Source organism: Rhinolophus sinicus, linkage group LG11 (genome assembly GCF_036562045.2).
Source record: "Rhinolophus sinicus isolate RSC01 linkage group LG11, ASM3656204v1, whole genome shotgun sequence".
NCBI lineage: Eukaryota > Metazoa > Chordata > Mammalia > Chiroptera > Rhinolophidae > Rhinolophus > Rhinolophus sinicus.
In genome coordinates this window covers 10,068,212-10,084,690 of record NC_133760.1, presented here as the reverse complement: position 1 = coordinate 10,084,690, position 16,479 = coordinate 10,068,212, and the positions used below count along the sequence as shown (strand labels likewise).

Here is a 16,479-nt window from a genome sequence, read left to right as displayed (position 1 = left end):
CTTTGCCATTATCTGAGATTACACATTTAAAAAGTCCTTCCAGATACACGTAATTTAGTATAGGTTTCTGATGGCATCATTGGCTTGCATAATAACATGCTTTGCAGCAAGAGAATGAAAAAAAAGTCTAGAAGTATCTTTTGGACAAAAGAGTCATTTTGGTCATGGACTCCCAGCTGCCTTATCTCTGACTGTAATTCTCAGTTTGTTGATATGAAGCAAACTTTAAAAGTTTGAATTTTCCTGTAATCTACCTCACATTTAACATCATCAGAGCTTATCAAGTGTCCTCGTTCTATCACCACTGGTGACTATGAGTAAAACTCATTGCACTTCTACGTCACCCAGAACTCTCACTTTTATTAAAATAATTGTTTCTCCTACATTTTCTTGCATGCCTCGCTGTCACTGACACTATGCCCACTGATTGTTTGCCTGATAATTCAGGCAACAGGAAGAACTCCGTAGGGCCACCTCAGCAAGCCGTAGACTGTAGGAAAAGCTCCATCATGGGCCCCGAGTGTCCCTGCATGTACTCACTAGGTGCCTCAAGAATGTAAGGCCCTAACTGTCTTTACCTGCTCTTGCTCAGGGTTGTGTTTGCAGTGAGAAACCTTGAGGGACGTAGTGTCTTCCTCTGGCACAAAGAGCAGGTGTATTACTCCTTCCTACACAGCAGCAGCTTCCCCACACTCTGTATTCCTCAGCTGCGGGGTAGACCCACTACGTGGCAGCATCCATCTGGGCCCCTTAACATTGCTGTGGAACTTAGGGAGCAAGGGAGCAAATGCAAACAAGAGGCTCATACTTCTTGTCGAGCGTCCTTTGTCTCTGACCCAGGAGTCTTGTGTCTTCTGCCAGCACCCACAGTAACAGGCTAACTTATTAGCTTATAAATAGGGTGAAATCAAATCCCAGACCCAACAAGGGTCACAAAGACCATCTGGTTGTGACAAACTATAGCTTTCTACCCAGTCCAGCTGTGTTATTACATCTTGCTGTTGAGAAAAAGCAGAATATCCTATTACGTTAATAACAGTAGGGCTGCTTCTGGTATGTTGCTTGTCTGATGAAACACTAAGGAAATATGCCTCCTACCTCAGGAGCTGTGCTGATCAGGCTTAATTCACCAAGAGAATCTTGTTAATCAGTGTTTAAGGGGTAGATGGTAGTGATCATAACTGCTGTAGCTTTACATTTTTATCTCATGATCTGATTGGCTGTGCTGAAGACTTTTACAGTCTCTAGAATGTTCCATCCCCACCTCCAACTTTATATTAGAATCTCCTTCAAAAACCTGACCACTTTCAGGTAAGATCACTTTTTTCCTGGCCCCTAAGTTTGCTCTTTAGTTTTTTCTTTGGAAATAGTTTTCCCAATTACTTTTCTTGTCTGCAATTCAGCTTTGTAAATTGAAAATTCTTGGTTTTCTAAATTACTGGAACCATTCCCTTTAAGAATTAGCATTATAGACTGAACTGTAGCTCCCAAACTCATGTGGAAGCCCTAACCCCAAGTATCTCAGAGTATGATAGACTGTATTTGAAGATAAGATCTTTAAAGGGGTAATTAAGTCACAATGAGGTCATTAGAATGGGTCCTACTCCAATCTGACTGGTGTCCTTATAAAAAGAGGAGATTTGGACACAGAGACAACACACCGAGGGCAACCATGTGAAGACACGACCAGAAGATAGTCGCCTGGAAGCCAGGGAGAAGGGCCTCAGAGAACCAAACCTGCCAACAACTTGATCTCAGACTTCTAGCTTTCAGAATTGTGAGAAAGTTATTTTCTTTTGTCCAAGCACCCAGTCTATGGTATTTTGTCATGGAAGCCTAGCAAATGAATATATTCACTATATAGTTCCTATAGTAAGAAACTCGGGTAGCTATTCCATTCCTATTAGTTGTAAGGATAGAGCAGATTCAATAATGACAAGTCATTATTATGGTTGGCCATTTAAATATTTCAGACTGGAGCCAGACAAAATATAAAGTGTTTGTGAGTGAGAGTCACCTCTTTGGCTTTCTCTTTAGCCCTTTCCCAATGGCTGAGCAAAGAAGTGGTGGTTCCTGAGTCCCAATTCACAAGAGTAAGAGCTAAAGAACACAGACTCGCTCCATTCTACAGTTTTGACTCTGCCATTTTGACCATGGGAAAGTTTAGCCTTTACCATTTAAATGGTGAGACTATGTGATTTTTAGGCCAGTCATTTAGTCACCCCACGCCTCAGTTTCCCCACAAGTAAAATGGGGCTAATAGTTAATACCTACGTCATAAGGCTGTGGTGAAGATTAAATGAGCTAATGCATGTAAAGTATTTAGAACAGTGCTTGGCTCAGATGACATAAGTTTAGAGACAGTTGTGGATGACGTAAGTACTTTAAGCAATGTGAAGGAGTTGGTATAGTCTAAGAGTACCAGGGACCCACTGGAAAGTCTTAGGTTGGAGTGAGATATTACATGAAGTTTTAAAGATGACTCTCTCTACTTTGTGGAGCCTGGATTTGGGTAGACCAGAAGTATAGTGGAGCGATGATGGTGGCTCAGATGAGGCTGCTGGCAACAGAGGTGAAAAGAAAGAGTGGACCAAAGATTGACAGCTCTATTGTCAGGTGGAACCAATAGGACTTGTTCATGGATTGGATGTGGGAGGAGTTGAGGGAAAAGAGGAGAAATCATGGATGACTCCTAAGCTTTTGGCTTGATGGGGGGGGGGGTAGTGGTACCAATTTATGATATGGGGAACACTAGGGAAAAACATTGGGGGGACAAAAAAATCCAAGAACCTCATTTGGGATGTAAAACATTGAGATGTCTATTAGACAGGTGAAATATTTTAGACACCTGTTTCATGGAATCCTTACTTGCCCTTCCCATAAAGATGGGCTAATTTCTTTCAACCTCTCTAACCCATTGCTTCCCCAGTCTTTTATTTCACTCTTAAACCCTGAAACAATGGACTTATTTATAATGTCTCTTGGTTCCCTGAAGCCTGACCTTTAACAGAGCCAGCAAAGGCGGCGTGTTGAATAAAAAGAAAATGCGTTTTGCAGTGAAGCAGATGTGTAATCAAATTCTGTCATCAATGCTTTCAACCTCCATGAAATCAGACAGGCTACAGCCCCTTCCTGATCCTTTTACTCTAACATCTTTCTTTGGACTCTGTAGCTGAGCGTGGCCTTGTGCAGAAAAGGATCCAGCGCGACACTTGGTACTAAGCAGGTGCTAAGCTAAGGTTGGTTTCCCTTTTATTCCCTTAAGCTGAAGCTTTCTAACTGGAATTAGATTGCTGTCCACTAGTTTCTCTTCTGAACTCCTTACCTCTGCTGCCATCAATGTCCTTGTCCCCAGTGGCTACCGCATAAAGCTCACATGTCCTCTGCTTGGTGTGTAGAGCACTACCCAGGGTACCCCAGTGCATTCAAGCATGGCACCTGCCAGCCCCAACAAACATCCACTGCTCCACTTGGGTGAGACTCTGCTCTGCCTGCCTCCCCAACCCCACGAACCACACCCATTTCCAACTCTAGGCCTTCGAACATGCTGCTGCCATAACCAGAAATGTTCTCCTCACTTCTCTTGGAGGGTTCAAATCCTAAACATCCACCAGTCTGAAGCTCATATGCCATAACCAGTTATCACATGCTCGGTATTCAAACCCAAATAACACTCAGCCTCTGCCCTTCAGGAATTTAGGTCTAATCAAGAAAAGCAGACATACTGTTAATAAAGAACATGGAGAACTGTGGGTTTTATGGACTCAGGCTAGAACACCGGTAGTTTTAGATCTCTGCTCTCCCCCTCACTTGCAATATGCCCTTTGTCAACCTAGCCTCTCATCCGAAAAATGGAAGAATTAATAGCATCTAATTCATAGGGTTGTAAAAATTAAATAAGGTAATGTGTGTAAAGGGCTTAGCACAGTGTCTGGAACACATGAAAAAAACACATGACTACACAAAAAATGGTAGCTAAAAGCCTGCAGTAGCAACATGTAGCATCCAGGGTGTCAGTAACCTAAGCGCACATTTATCCACACTGCCACTGGCATCAAACACTGCGATTCTCTCTGAGACCTTAGAGACTCTGAGAGAGATCAACGGGACACGACTGACAGGTGGAAAGAGTCAAGGTCGGAGATGCACCAGGATTGTCTCATAGTGTAGGTCAGACAATGAGGCTCTTTTCATGGTTCCTGCTGCTCAGTGAATAAACCAGAACTCATTCATGAGACAAAGCGTGGGAATTTGTGGGGCCTGTGTCTGGCCTTGTCATAGGAAAACAAGGTGCCGTCGCAAGTCTTATCTAACTCCTATGGGGAAGGGATGTTTCTCACAGTCAGCCATTTCCCAAACATAGAAGGATGGGCGAGCTTCTAACCATCGCTGATGTCCAGGAGCAAGGGCACAGGTGAAGTTCAAGACCGTCACACCTGTACTTGTCTCTCGTAGCACTTAGCCCACTTTGCAATTAAATATTTGTGTGGTTATTGACTGTTCTCTGCCTCCTTCACTAAACTGCAAGTGCCTCGAGGGGGGAAACATGCTTCAGTTAACTATCCTATGCTTGATCTCTGGTGATGGACCATGTAGTAAACCTCAAGGAGTCATTATGGAATGCGTGAACATGCCCCATCATGATCCAGGTCAACGGCCATCGCTGTTTTACTGACGACCTAGCCCAGCTCTGTCCAATGGAAATATAAGGCAAGCCACATATTCAATTTTAGGTTTCCTAGTAGCTACATTGTGGGTTGAATTTTGTCCCTCCCTCCCCCCATTCCTGTTTTGAAGTCCTACGTCCTACGTCAGAATGTGACCTTATTTGGAAATAGAGTCATTGCAGGTGTAATCAGCTAAAAAACGATGCCGTTAGGATGGACCCCAATCCATATGACTGGTGTCCTTATAAAAAGAGGAAATTCATACACAGAGGCAGAGACCCAGGAAGAAGGCCACATGAAGATTGGAATTACGCTGCCACAAACCAAGGAACACCAAGAAGCTAGGAGAGAAGCATGGAACAGATGTTTCCTCACAGCCCTCAGAAGGAACCCACCCTGCTGACACCTTGATCTTGGACTTCTGGGCTCCAGGACTGCAAGATAATAAATTTCTGTTGTTCTAAGCCATCCAGTTTGTGGGACTTTGTAATGGTAGTCCTAGCAAATTCATACACTACATTTTTTTTTTTTTAATTTTATTTTATTAAATTTATTGGGGTGACAATTGTTAGTAAAATTACATAGATTTCAGGTGTACAATTCTGTATTACATCATCTATAAATCCCATTGTGTCATACACTACATTTAAAAGTGAAACTAAACAGATGAACTTCATCTAATGTCATTATATTTGATTTAATCCAAAATATTATAATTCAACATGTAATCAATATAAATTATTTATGAGGTATTTTCACTCTTTTCTTCATTCTACACCTTTGATCTGGTGTTTTACACTCACAGCATGTGTCCATTTGGACTCGCCCTATTTCAAAGGCTCAGCAGCCACATGTGGGGGTGACTCCCTGGTCAGTACTGACGTGAGGGTGCCTGCCAGAACTCTCAGCCGTAGGTTCCCACCCAGACATGCCTCTTGGAACGGTTCTCTTTCCATCATGCAACGCTGTTCTTCTGGGTTCGGTTGGGATATAACGTCTGCTTTCCAGAGTTGATTCCCTGAGAATAAGGGGAACCATAAGGGCCTGGAAAAACACGCAAGAGACAAAATTACCCCCAATTTATATTAGCCACACGGGAGCTTTGAAATCTCTCAGAGACAGGTACAATAAGGCTTCAGAAGCAACCCACTGAGAGCATCCCTTTATAACTTTAAAAAGAAAAGTCTTTTACCCAAGTGGGAAAAGAATGTGTCTTTCTCTGTATGTTGGGGTTTCAGACACCCTGGTCCCTGTATTTTAGACCCAAACTTTATGAGTCTGGGACTTTATGAGGTTTGTGGGCCCTTGAAGCACCCCACAGCCTCTGACCTCTGAGGAGATGAAGACTCCCCCACAAGGGGCTGAATGAGAATCAGAATGTTGCCCTTACCTGCTGAGAGGAGGGGCCTGTCATCCTCCAGCGTGACGTCACGTCTCTACAGGCTTCTCTGAGAAGGGTGCAGGAGCCACATCCCGGGTCACGTCCTTGAAGGTCACTGGTCCCTAAAATTCCAAGCACCTTCCTCAAGCATCCACCATCAACACCTATGTCTATAGGATGAAGTGCACACAACACTGAGAACAGAGGAGGGACCGGAAACAAAATGAGGCGGGGTTTGGAGAGTCCAAAGTCGACATTTACTGCGTCTTCCTCCTCTCCCCGCCACACTGCCAATAGCCACCACTGATTATTTTTTTAATCTGGGGACGACTATGTCACCTACTGTCAAGAGATGTAGTGAGATTGTTGGAGCGAACCTCACACCACCTCATGCCCAAGCCCAGCTTGCAGCCGGACTTCCAATTCCATGAGCTCACACAGCCCTTCTGCAGTGAATGTCAGCTTATGTTGGGTTTGTCATTTGTAAATAAATATAGGTCCTAAGTGACCCCAAAAATTCGTCATCAGGATGGAACCCTGAAATGTGGAACAGGCTTGAGCTCGGGGTTCGCAGCAACACCTCAATCACAGGCTGAGGAACGGGAGAGCCTTGCGCCGCAGAAAACGCTCAGTTGTTGTTTGCTGTGTCTGGGACGTAAATGCCTTTGATTCAATGATCAGTCAGACTTGGCTGCAGCAAACGCCGTGGAGATTAACACGCTGTACTTGTGCTTTACTGTGAGGTGATGTCTAGAAGTCTGTTTGCTCACTCGTAGGATGTGCACATTGTGTGACTGAGTGCCACTGAACTGCCCCAAATCACCGCCAGCAGTTTGGCCTTAACAGTGTTTAGCGGTGCCTGCTCCCAACTTCCCATCAGGCCTGGGCACTACCACTTTTCTTATATTTTCCCAACTCTTGGACCTTTACCCCCCTAAAATGCAATTATTTGATTCCCTTGTGACCCCAGAGCCCCTTTTGTGTACTTTCTTTAGCACTCATCAACCATATTGTAATTATTTGTTTACATGTATTAAAGAAAAACTTGTCCTGACACTTGTGAAAGGTGGCAAGACGCACTCTGTCCAGAGGGACTCCTACAGTGGGGTTTGCAACAGGGAATAGAGATTGAGCTCAATGTTGAATCAACAAAGAAAAGGAGGGATTTATAGCCAGGGTGCAGGGTGGGGCCGTCGGGGGATGGAAAATTACCAAGAGGGGAAAGTAATTCTTGCTAAACTGACTTAAGAGAATTCTTACTGAAGTCGGGCCAGAGTGATCAGATATCACCCGAGGATGGTGAGGGATGAGGAATTTGGTCAGATATGGAGGGTGATCAGATATCAAGGGTGGGGGATTCTGGCTAAACTGACTCAGCAGGATTCTTGCTAAATCTGGATGCTACAGGGTCGGAGGCAGAACCCAACGTCAGGTGTGATTGACCAGAGGCTCAGAGGAGCCTGGTTCAAGTCTGGTCACGGAGAGGGTCTTTGTTACGTGTTTCTCTCCACCCTGTACCATTCACCTCCAAACCGGGGTGTTGGGAGAAAGAAAGCGATTGATTGATATATTGATATAAATTTAAAGAGGACATATCAGGGAGATACAAGAGAGATTATATAATTTACCAGAGACTACCATGAATGTTATGCCAATATATTTTAAAACCAAGATTAAATGGTCAATTATCTAGATAAATGTAAACTAAAACTGACTCAAGAAAAAAAATGGGTAATATGAATCGAGCAATAAGCATTAAATTAAAGTGAGAGCCAGTATTTTCTCTCCTCCAACCACACAGTGCCAGGCTCTGGTGTCTTTATGGGTGAGTTCTAGCAAATCTCCAGTTAAAGCCAATCCTCAACAAACTGTCTCAGAGAATTATAAGGTTTAAAAAGAGAACATTCCCTAACTCATTTTATGGGACTAGTATAACTGACACTAAAACCAGACAAGAAAATATGGACCAATTTCACTTACTAATATACATACAAAATTAAATTAAATATTAGTGAAACCCAATCCAGAATTAATAAGAACCAACCAACCAACAAAAAGTATCATGACCAAGTGGAGTTTATATCAGGAAAGCAAATATGTTTTAATGTCAAAATGTAATTCACCACGTCAACAATCTAAAGGGGAAATACTTAGTATCTCAATAGATTTAGTAAAATTATTTGATAAAATTCAAACCTAACTCATGAACAAAAATCCTGTGAATCTCTTAAAAACCGGAAACGGAAACATACACTTCCTCGTATAGCTGTCTGAAGACTAGATTAGTTCACAGAATTAATACACTTAGAACAGAGCCGGCACCCACTAAACACTAAACAAACGTGCTCATGTTCTGGTACCACTTCTCTCTCACACGTCCTGTCTCTCTTTCCCCTCACGTTTTGGTTGGTTTCCTCAGGTGTATTTCCCAAATCATTCAGTCGATCTTTCAGCAATTACACTGAACTCTTTTGGTTTCTGGGAACTCTTCCTTGTTCTGACTGCATCTTTGCATGGGAGTTCATTCAGCAATCTTCCTGAATCCTGAAAAAGTCTAAGGATGTTTACGTGTCTTTCTAAACTTGTGAGTGAGTTTCCCCCCAGTCGCCGGTCCATTTGCTCCACATCCTGCCTGCATGCCCTGTCCTCACAGTGTGTGCGCCTTGGTCACCTGGCTGTTCTTCATCGCCGCCTTTTCTTTCGTTACAGATTGTTCTCAAATGTCTTATGATTCCTGGTTGTAAAGTCCATGTTATTAAGAACTTGGTTGATCATCAAGGGCTTTTGGTAAAGGTCTGCACTGAGCTTGTCTGTCTACGCTGGGGCTTTTTTTACCTCTTGAATAGGACACAAAAAACTTAAAACTTTTGTTTTCACATGGCCCACTGAACATAGTCATGAGGGCATGGAGAGCAACCATTTTTAAAAAACCCACCATGTGTTCTTCACCCGGCTTAAGGAAGAAGATAACAGTTCCCCACAGGCCCTGTGTGCTCCAACCCAACCCACTCCCAGCCCCCCCCCCCCCAGCAGCAGTATGCAAAATAGCCTCCAATGCTATCTGCACTAGTTTCCAACCACACGCTGTATCCTTGAGCCATATATTTTGAGTGTTTTAGAAGTTCATAAAAATGAAATTACACTGAATTTTCTTCTACTTGCTTTGTTCAGTCAAAATTACGTTCCCCAAACCCACTCGCGTAGACTTGCATGGCTGGCTGTGGCTTTTGCATTTTTGTTGCTATAGCGTCTCCCACTGTGTTAACTGACCACATTTTATTTCTCTCAAATCGGTTATTGGTGAACATTTTGGATGGCGTTTGATTTTGTTTTTGTGCTGCACAAACTCTGCCACTATGCACATTCCTGTTTCTACATGTCTGTTGTTACACACACACACACATTCCTGGGCTGTGACATCAGCTTTCTGCTGGGTGGTCTTCCCTTGTCACTTTGTAGGAGTCCTTTATATATTCTGGAATCGATTCTTTGTCAGCTGTGTGTGCTGCACAACGCTTCCCCAGTTAGTGGCTTATCTTTTTACTGTCTTCATAGTGTCCTTTCATAAATAGATGTTAATTTTAATACAGTAGAATTTACCTCTTTTGCCTTTACATTAGCGCTTTTCCTACCTAATTTAAAATACTTTCCCAAGGACGTATGTGTGTGACCCATTTTTCCAGAATCATTTTTGAAAATTGTTTCCTTCCTCTACTTAACTGTAATGCCGCCTCTGTTATAAAGTTTCTGTGTGTGTGGGAGTAGTTCTCGATTTTGTACAGTTCCCCAGTGTCCCAGCAGTACGCTGTCTGAAATAGTGCCATAATAATATGTTTTTTAAAAAGATTTTAATTAAAATATAGCTAACATACAATATTATATTAGTTTCAGGTATACACCATAGTTATTCAACATGTATATACTGAAAGAAGTGATCACCATGATAAATCCAGCAACCATCTTACACCATGACATGCTATAAAATACTGAGTGCATTCCCTCTGCTGTATATTACATCCCCATGACTTGTGTTATACCTGGAAATTTGAACGTTACCCCCCTTCACCTTTGCCCCCTTTTAAAAATTTTTCAGTTACAGACATTCAGTATTATTTTATATTAATTTCAGGTGTACAGCATAGTGATTAGACATTTATAATTTAAAGAGTAATCCCCCTGATTAGTCTAGTACCCACCTGTTACTACACATAGTTATTACCACATTATTGACTATATTGCCTATGCTTTACTTTACATCCCCACGACTATTTTGTAACTACTAATTTGTATTTCTTAATCCCTTCAATTTTTTCACCTGCCCCCAACTCCCTCCCATCTATCACCCCAATAAACCTAATACCCATCCAACATCATACATAGTTATTACAATATTATTGACTATATTCCTTATGCTACACCTACATCCCCATGACCACTTTGTAACAACCAATTTGTACTTCTTAATCCCTTCCCCCCTTTCACCCGGACTCCCAATGCCCCTCCCATCTGGCAGGGCAGTTGCCACCTTGTGACTCTTCTTCAGGGCCCTTTGTTACACTATTTAATTTGAGAATTAGTTTGTCAAGTTAAAAGAAAAATCTAGGATTTGATCAGGGGGTCATACATTCTATTGATAATTTGGGAAGAATGGATATTTTCATCATCTGTTTTGTTACTTATCATCTGTTAGTTATTGGTGAATGTGTTTAAGTCAAGTTTCATGTTTTTCTATATAAAAGCCTTGCACATAAAGATCTTTGTTTATTCCTAGATTGCTATTACAAACATTATCTTTAAAAGTACATTTGCTATCATAAAGCAATGTCATCGAGTCTCCTTATGATAGTCTATCAGATTAATGAAGCGCCCTTTATTTCTGGTTTACTGAGTGTTTAACATAAATTGAGGCTGAATTTTAGGTGGAGTTTTTTTTTTTTTAATTGTCTTTTGAAAAATGTATATGATTTTCCTCCTTTACACCATTAATAGTGTAAATTACACTGATTTTCTACTGTTAAGCTCACTGTATTCCTGGAATAAACCCATATTTCATGCACAGTATCTTTTTCATTCATTGCTGGAGTGTGGTTACATATACATATATCCTGTAGGATGTTTGTATATGCTGATGTTAGCCTGTTGTTTTCCTTTCTGTGCTTATTCTGGTTTAGGGGGCTCAAGATTATACTAGCCTCACAAGAGTTGGGGAAGTGATCTCTTTTCTATTTTGGTAAGAGTATGTGTAAGATTAGAATGAATTGTTCCTTGCTTGTTTGGAAAACTCGCTGTCAAATTGTCAGATTATCTAGATTTTATGTAACCTTTATTGGAAGGATCAAAAATACTAACTCAGTTTCTGTATTGGTTAAGAGGCCCACTCATGCCTTTCTTCCTTCTTGCCTCAGTTCTGGTTTCATTTTATCTTTCTACGTATTCATTCCTTTTATCTAATTTTTCAAATATTTGCAATAGAGATGCTCGTAATAGCCCTCTACTTTCTGCTGTCTGTCATTGTTTCCTTTTTTACTCCTAATATTGCTTATTGTGCCTGTTCTCATTTTTTTTTTTTTTAATAATCGTGCCAGAAGTTTGCTTTTCAAAGCATCTCTAGACTTTGTGGTTTCTGGTACATATTAACCAGCCACATTTCAATGACAAGGAAGGCTGGGCTTCCTTCAGACTCCCCTGGGTACCTTTTCACTGTTGACACTGAAGGGAGGGGCTGGCCAGGCAGCCTACAGGTGCCTCATGAGGGTGTAAAGTGGGGGAAAAGGCTTCTCCTTTTTCCTGAGGGTAAAGAGATCTCCTAGCGATGGAGATGAGAAGCTTGGAATAATTCAGCCAGTGCAGTGATCAGGGCAGTTTGCATTACTTCTTTCTTTTTTTACTTCAGAATTCACTGTTTCTGTGGTTTTGGGGGATGGGGAAGCTGAAATTGGTTTCTTTGATTCCTGGACACTGAAGTTCAGGGTAGATTATGTGACTTCATCGATCTGAAAGGCATGAGCAGCAGTCAGTTAGATCAGTGTCATAGGTCAGGCCCTCAGCTTGTCCGCTGTGATTCAGCGTCACCTCCTATCACCACTTTGAAACTTCTGGCTTTGGAGATGGGCTTTTATTACCCATTAGCTCTGCTTGCTGACATCCTCTGACTGATCGTTAGAAGAGACAGATTATGGCATTCATACAAGGGAATACGATGATACAGCAATGAGAAAAAGCAACGACAAATGCATACAACAATATGGATAAATCTCACAAAACAATTTTGAATGAAAGAAACTAGACACATATAAGGATATGCTGTGATTTTCAATGTAAGAGCACAAACAGGCAAAACTAACCCAGTGCGTTAGAATTCAGGATAGTGGTTACTCTTTGGAGGGAAGGGACTGGAGGGTTTTTGCGGAGGGATGACATGTTTTGTTTCTTGATTTCCATGCTGCTTACGTGGGTATGTTCAACTCATGAAAATTTATACATTGTTGTCACATGCTTGTGATTGAAGTACTTTTCAGGATGTCTGTGTGTGTGTGTGTGTGTGTGTGTGTGTGTGTTCCACTGAAAGGCTAAGATGAGTGCAATTTGGTAAAATTATTATAAAGTAAATGAACAAAGACCTCAGACCGACTGGAATGGACATTATCCTTTGACAGTAAGAGCAAGGTCAGATTGAAGGGAGAGAAGGGAGAATGACTCAGTGCCTTCTGGTGTTGGGCATTGGGCTGGTGCTTTGCATTTGTTATCTCATTTAATTCATTCAACATCTCTTTGAAGTGGGCAGCATGCCCAAATTACAGATGACAAAGCTGAGGATCAAAGAGGTTAAGTTACTTGCCCAAGGTCACACAGCTACTAAGAGTCATAACCAGGACTCAAACAAGTGTTGGCGATAACTCCAGAGTCCAAGGTCTTGCATGAAGTAGACCCAAGCGAGTAACTAATCAATATATCTTTGTTTGTTGCTGCATTGAGGAACTCTGACCCAAACTGGCTCTCGCATTTGTGTCTTCAAGAGTAATCCACTCTACACAGAGATAGCTCCATGAGCAAATGAGCCAGTGAAATTAGCTGTGCTTACCTTGTTAGGTGAGTTGTCAGAGTGACCCTGTTTGGGGAAGTGAAAGAAGAGTTACCAATCCATGAAAATGCAAAGCTGACTTACAGCCTTAGAGGGTGGTGGTCCTAAGCTGTCCACATTTCTAGCTGAAGCAGATGGCAGGTGGTGGGAAGATGGGGTAGGGAGGTAGCCCGTGATTGCTTAAGGAATTACCTTTCCTCAGAGTCTGGGGTCCAGACCTAGGGTGTTAGTACCAGAGGGGGAGCAGGAGGAGGCCTCAGTCCACTTCTGAAGATTTTTCCCAGTTCAAAGGCCTTGATTTTTGCCCAAATGTGCTCCTCAGCAACAGGCCGCAGTGGCAAAGAGGGGCATTGAGGCCCACAGCACCCAGAGCGCCACAAGATAGGGAATGTCTCACCAAAGGACAGTGCCCACATCCGTAAGAGGCAGGAGGGAAGGAGTAAGGGTGAGGGGTGGCTCCTGGAAACATGTCCATCTTACTTGGGCCTGTGTGGCCTAGGCCGAGTGAGTCTCTCCCGGGGCTGTGTCTCAGCGGGATCTTTTGTGGCTAGCAGGATGTGAGGACTTATGCCAATGTAAGGTTGGGAAATGGAGATGCCCTCTACAAATTCAGAAGGTAGGGAGTATTTGGGAATCCAGGATTCCCTGCTAGGGCAGGGCATGTGGTAGAACACACCAACGCTCACTGGGTGATGGCTTTACTTACTGTGATTGGAGGCTGAGGGTTTGTGGTCTGTGAGATCACATTGGTCACTTGCCCTAAATAAATATCAGACGCTGTGACTGCTATTCCCAAGCATAGTATCTTTGCTCCTTGACTTAGGAAGGACACTGTCAGCAGATAATTCCTTGGGGCTCCTCAGTGTTCAGTCAGTCATAACAGGTGTCGTGCGGGGGACCCGGCTCGCTGCGCCATTTGTCGTGCGCAGAGGCCTTCTCGCTGCGCCATCTTTCAGGCGGGGCGGCCTGCGGGGTCTCTGCTCCCGCTCCCCACACAAGAACACAGGATATGGTGAGGCCGAAAAGGAACACCCACGGAGCCATAGGTAGGGGAGCCATACCACCACGGTCTCACTGGAGGCTGGGCCCACTGGACGCCGACCTGCCGTCCGCTTTTCCGCCAACCGACTGACCGACAACTCTCCTCCACTCTCTCCTCCGTTCCTCTCTCGGCTCTCCTCTTCCGCTCTCCTCGGCCCTCCTCTTCCGCTCTCTTAGGCTCTGCTCGGCTCCTCGGCAATCCTTGGCAATCCTTCGTAGCCGCAGCAGTTATACCAGTGGCCAATCGGCTAACCGGCCACAGCCGACGGCCATTCACCACCCGAGCCAGCACCCCTCCACGTGAGGCCGAGAGCCTGTAAACTACTTTCTGGGGCTCTGTCCCCACACCAGGGTTGGCACTGCCTTTGCTCATAGGGCCTCTTCTTCAATGTACCCACCATCCCTTCTAGTGTGCACTCCTTTCCTCTTGCCTGAGGTTCACATTTAGGTCCATTCTTTTCCAACTGCTTCTGAGCCTATGTGTACTCTGACACCTTTCCCTTTTGTAGGTAGATGCTGTGGTTTTTTTTGTTTTTGTTTTTTCCCTTTTCTCTATTTGTTGCTCAAGAGGCCTTTGGTTTCTGCTTTTTCTTAAGTTCTCTCCCTGTCCTATCCCTCTCCCCTCACCCCCGTCCTCCTATGGTTGACAGAGCACACAGCTCGCTTTCTCCTGCCCCTCCTGTCATCTTCATTTGTTTTCCTTCTTGGACCATGACTTCCCTGCCTGGGGACTAAGGAATAGAACTCGATCCGCCCACGGTAAACCAGATGGGGATGGGAATAACCAGGCCAAGAGAAAGTGGGGTACAGGAAGTTTGAAACCCAGGGAAGGAGAGACCACAGGAATTAGTGCCGAGAAGCAGGGGTTTCGGAAGGAGGAGGAGCAGATGCAGGCCCAGAGACAGAGGGGAGTCTCCTTCCCTCTCCCAAGCGTGGCGGTTAGCCTTGGGGAAAGCAGGACAAGAGAAAGGCCACCATACCCTCCAGTCTTTCTGATATACAGAAAGTACACCAGGGCTGCTATCAGAGCTATCGCGGCCAGGACTCCAATCACGATGCCAGCAATAGCCCCAGCTGAGAGGCCAAAACTTCCTTGTGTTGAATCATCTGTCGAGGATAGAAAAGAGGAGAATGAATGAAGGTGACATGATTTTACAGTGCGGGTGCCCTGGGGAAAAACTCTCAGCTGGAAGCAGTCTCTACCTGTTCCTCTAAGGAATACGTTTTCTGTGGGAAGGCTGCTGTGAGATGATTAGTGACTATATCCTTGTAATATTTTTTGCCACTGTATTTCTAGGTTGATGGTCAGACTTGCCTCAATTCCATCCTGGCCTTTCTGCACTCAGATATTTTTGAAGCTTTGGAAATGTGAGAAAGGCTGATTGCTACTTTTGTATTACTTCCCACTTTTCATGGTTGCGGCCATGAATATGTGCCTGTCAGGTCTGTTGTGGGGGGACTTCATTGACGGAAGGCGGTGCTTTCTGAATTCACTGCCTCCTTTGCATGGAGACCACGCTACCTAAGGCTCCCAGCAGGGATATGAAATAAGCCCAGTTCTGTGAGAAATGCTTTCCCTCTGATGGGTGAAGTTACCTCAAAGACCCCCCCACCCCCCATCACCCCTGTGGATCCTCTCTTAGAACTGCACTGCACCCCGAAACTTCCTTCTCTTTCTCCTTCACAGGAATCAGATCCGCACTGTGAGCTGACGAATCTCCCAGGCTTCTCCCACTCCCATCCCACTTTCCTTCACAGGCATGTTTCCCAATAAATAGCTTGTATGTCTAATCCCATCTTGGCTGCCTCTCAGGGGATGAAAAGTAACAAACCAGGCTTGGAACTTTGCACTCAACTCCTATTTTGCCTTTCCCATGTTTGGTCAGTAACCACGTCCCAATGATTTATGTGTGTAATGCACCCCTTATACATTTTGCATTTGTTTTTTTCTTTTTTTATTTCCACTGCCCCCACCTATCAAGGTTGATAACTAATATTAATGTTAATATCATTATTACTGTTATGGAATACTTACTATGTGCCAGTCTCTGTGCTAAACACTGTCAGATAGACATTATTTCCACTTTACTGATGAAAAAACTGAGGCTCAGAGTGGTGAAAATTTTACCCAAAGTCATATGGCTAGTAAGAGGTGGATCTGAGATTTGACTCTAGGACTACCTGACTTCATAGAGGCTAATGATATAGTAGTGATAACAGCAGCTAACAGTCACGGAACATTTCCTCTGTGTGTGCATTTTGCTAAGTGTTTAATTGATTATTGCATTAAATCTGTAAAACAATACCAG

General features: G+C 43.5%; 2 protein-coding genes across 4 annotated transcripts in view; one reads left to right on the top strand and one right to left on the bottom strand.

Moving 5' to 3' along the window:
• The window catches only part of CD177 (CD177 molecule), a 99,881-nt gene that overhangs the window by 5,916 nt on the left and 77,486 nt on the right, over positions 1-16,479 (top strand). The gene's annotated exons all lie outside the window — the stretch shown is intronic.
• The window catches only part of LOC141567440 (cell adhesion molecule CEACAM8-like), a 58,558-nt gene that overhangs the window by 33,954 nt on the left and 8,125 nt on the right, over positions 1-16,479 (bottom strand). Inside the window, exons 5-6 of one of the 3 annotated variants that reach the window (XM_074314230.1) lie at positions 15,151-15,277; positions 13,130-13,156 (exon numbers count right to left, since the gene is read on the bottom strand). In XM_074314230.1, coding sequence (XP_074170331.1) covers positions 13,130-13,156; positions 15,151-15,277 — 154 coding nt within the window. The other 2 variants (XM_074314231.1, XM_074314229.1) reach the window with 2 other exon arrangements.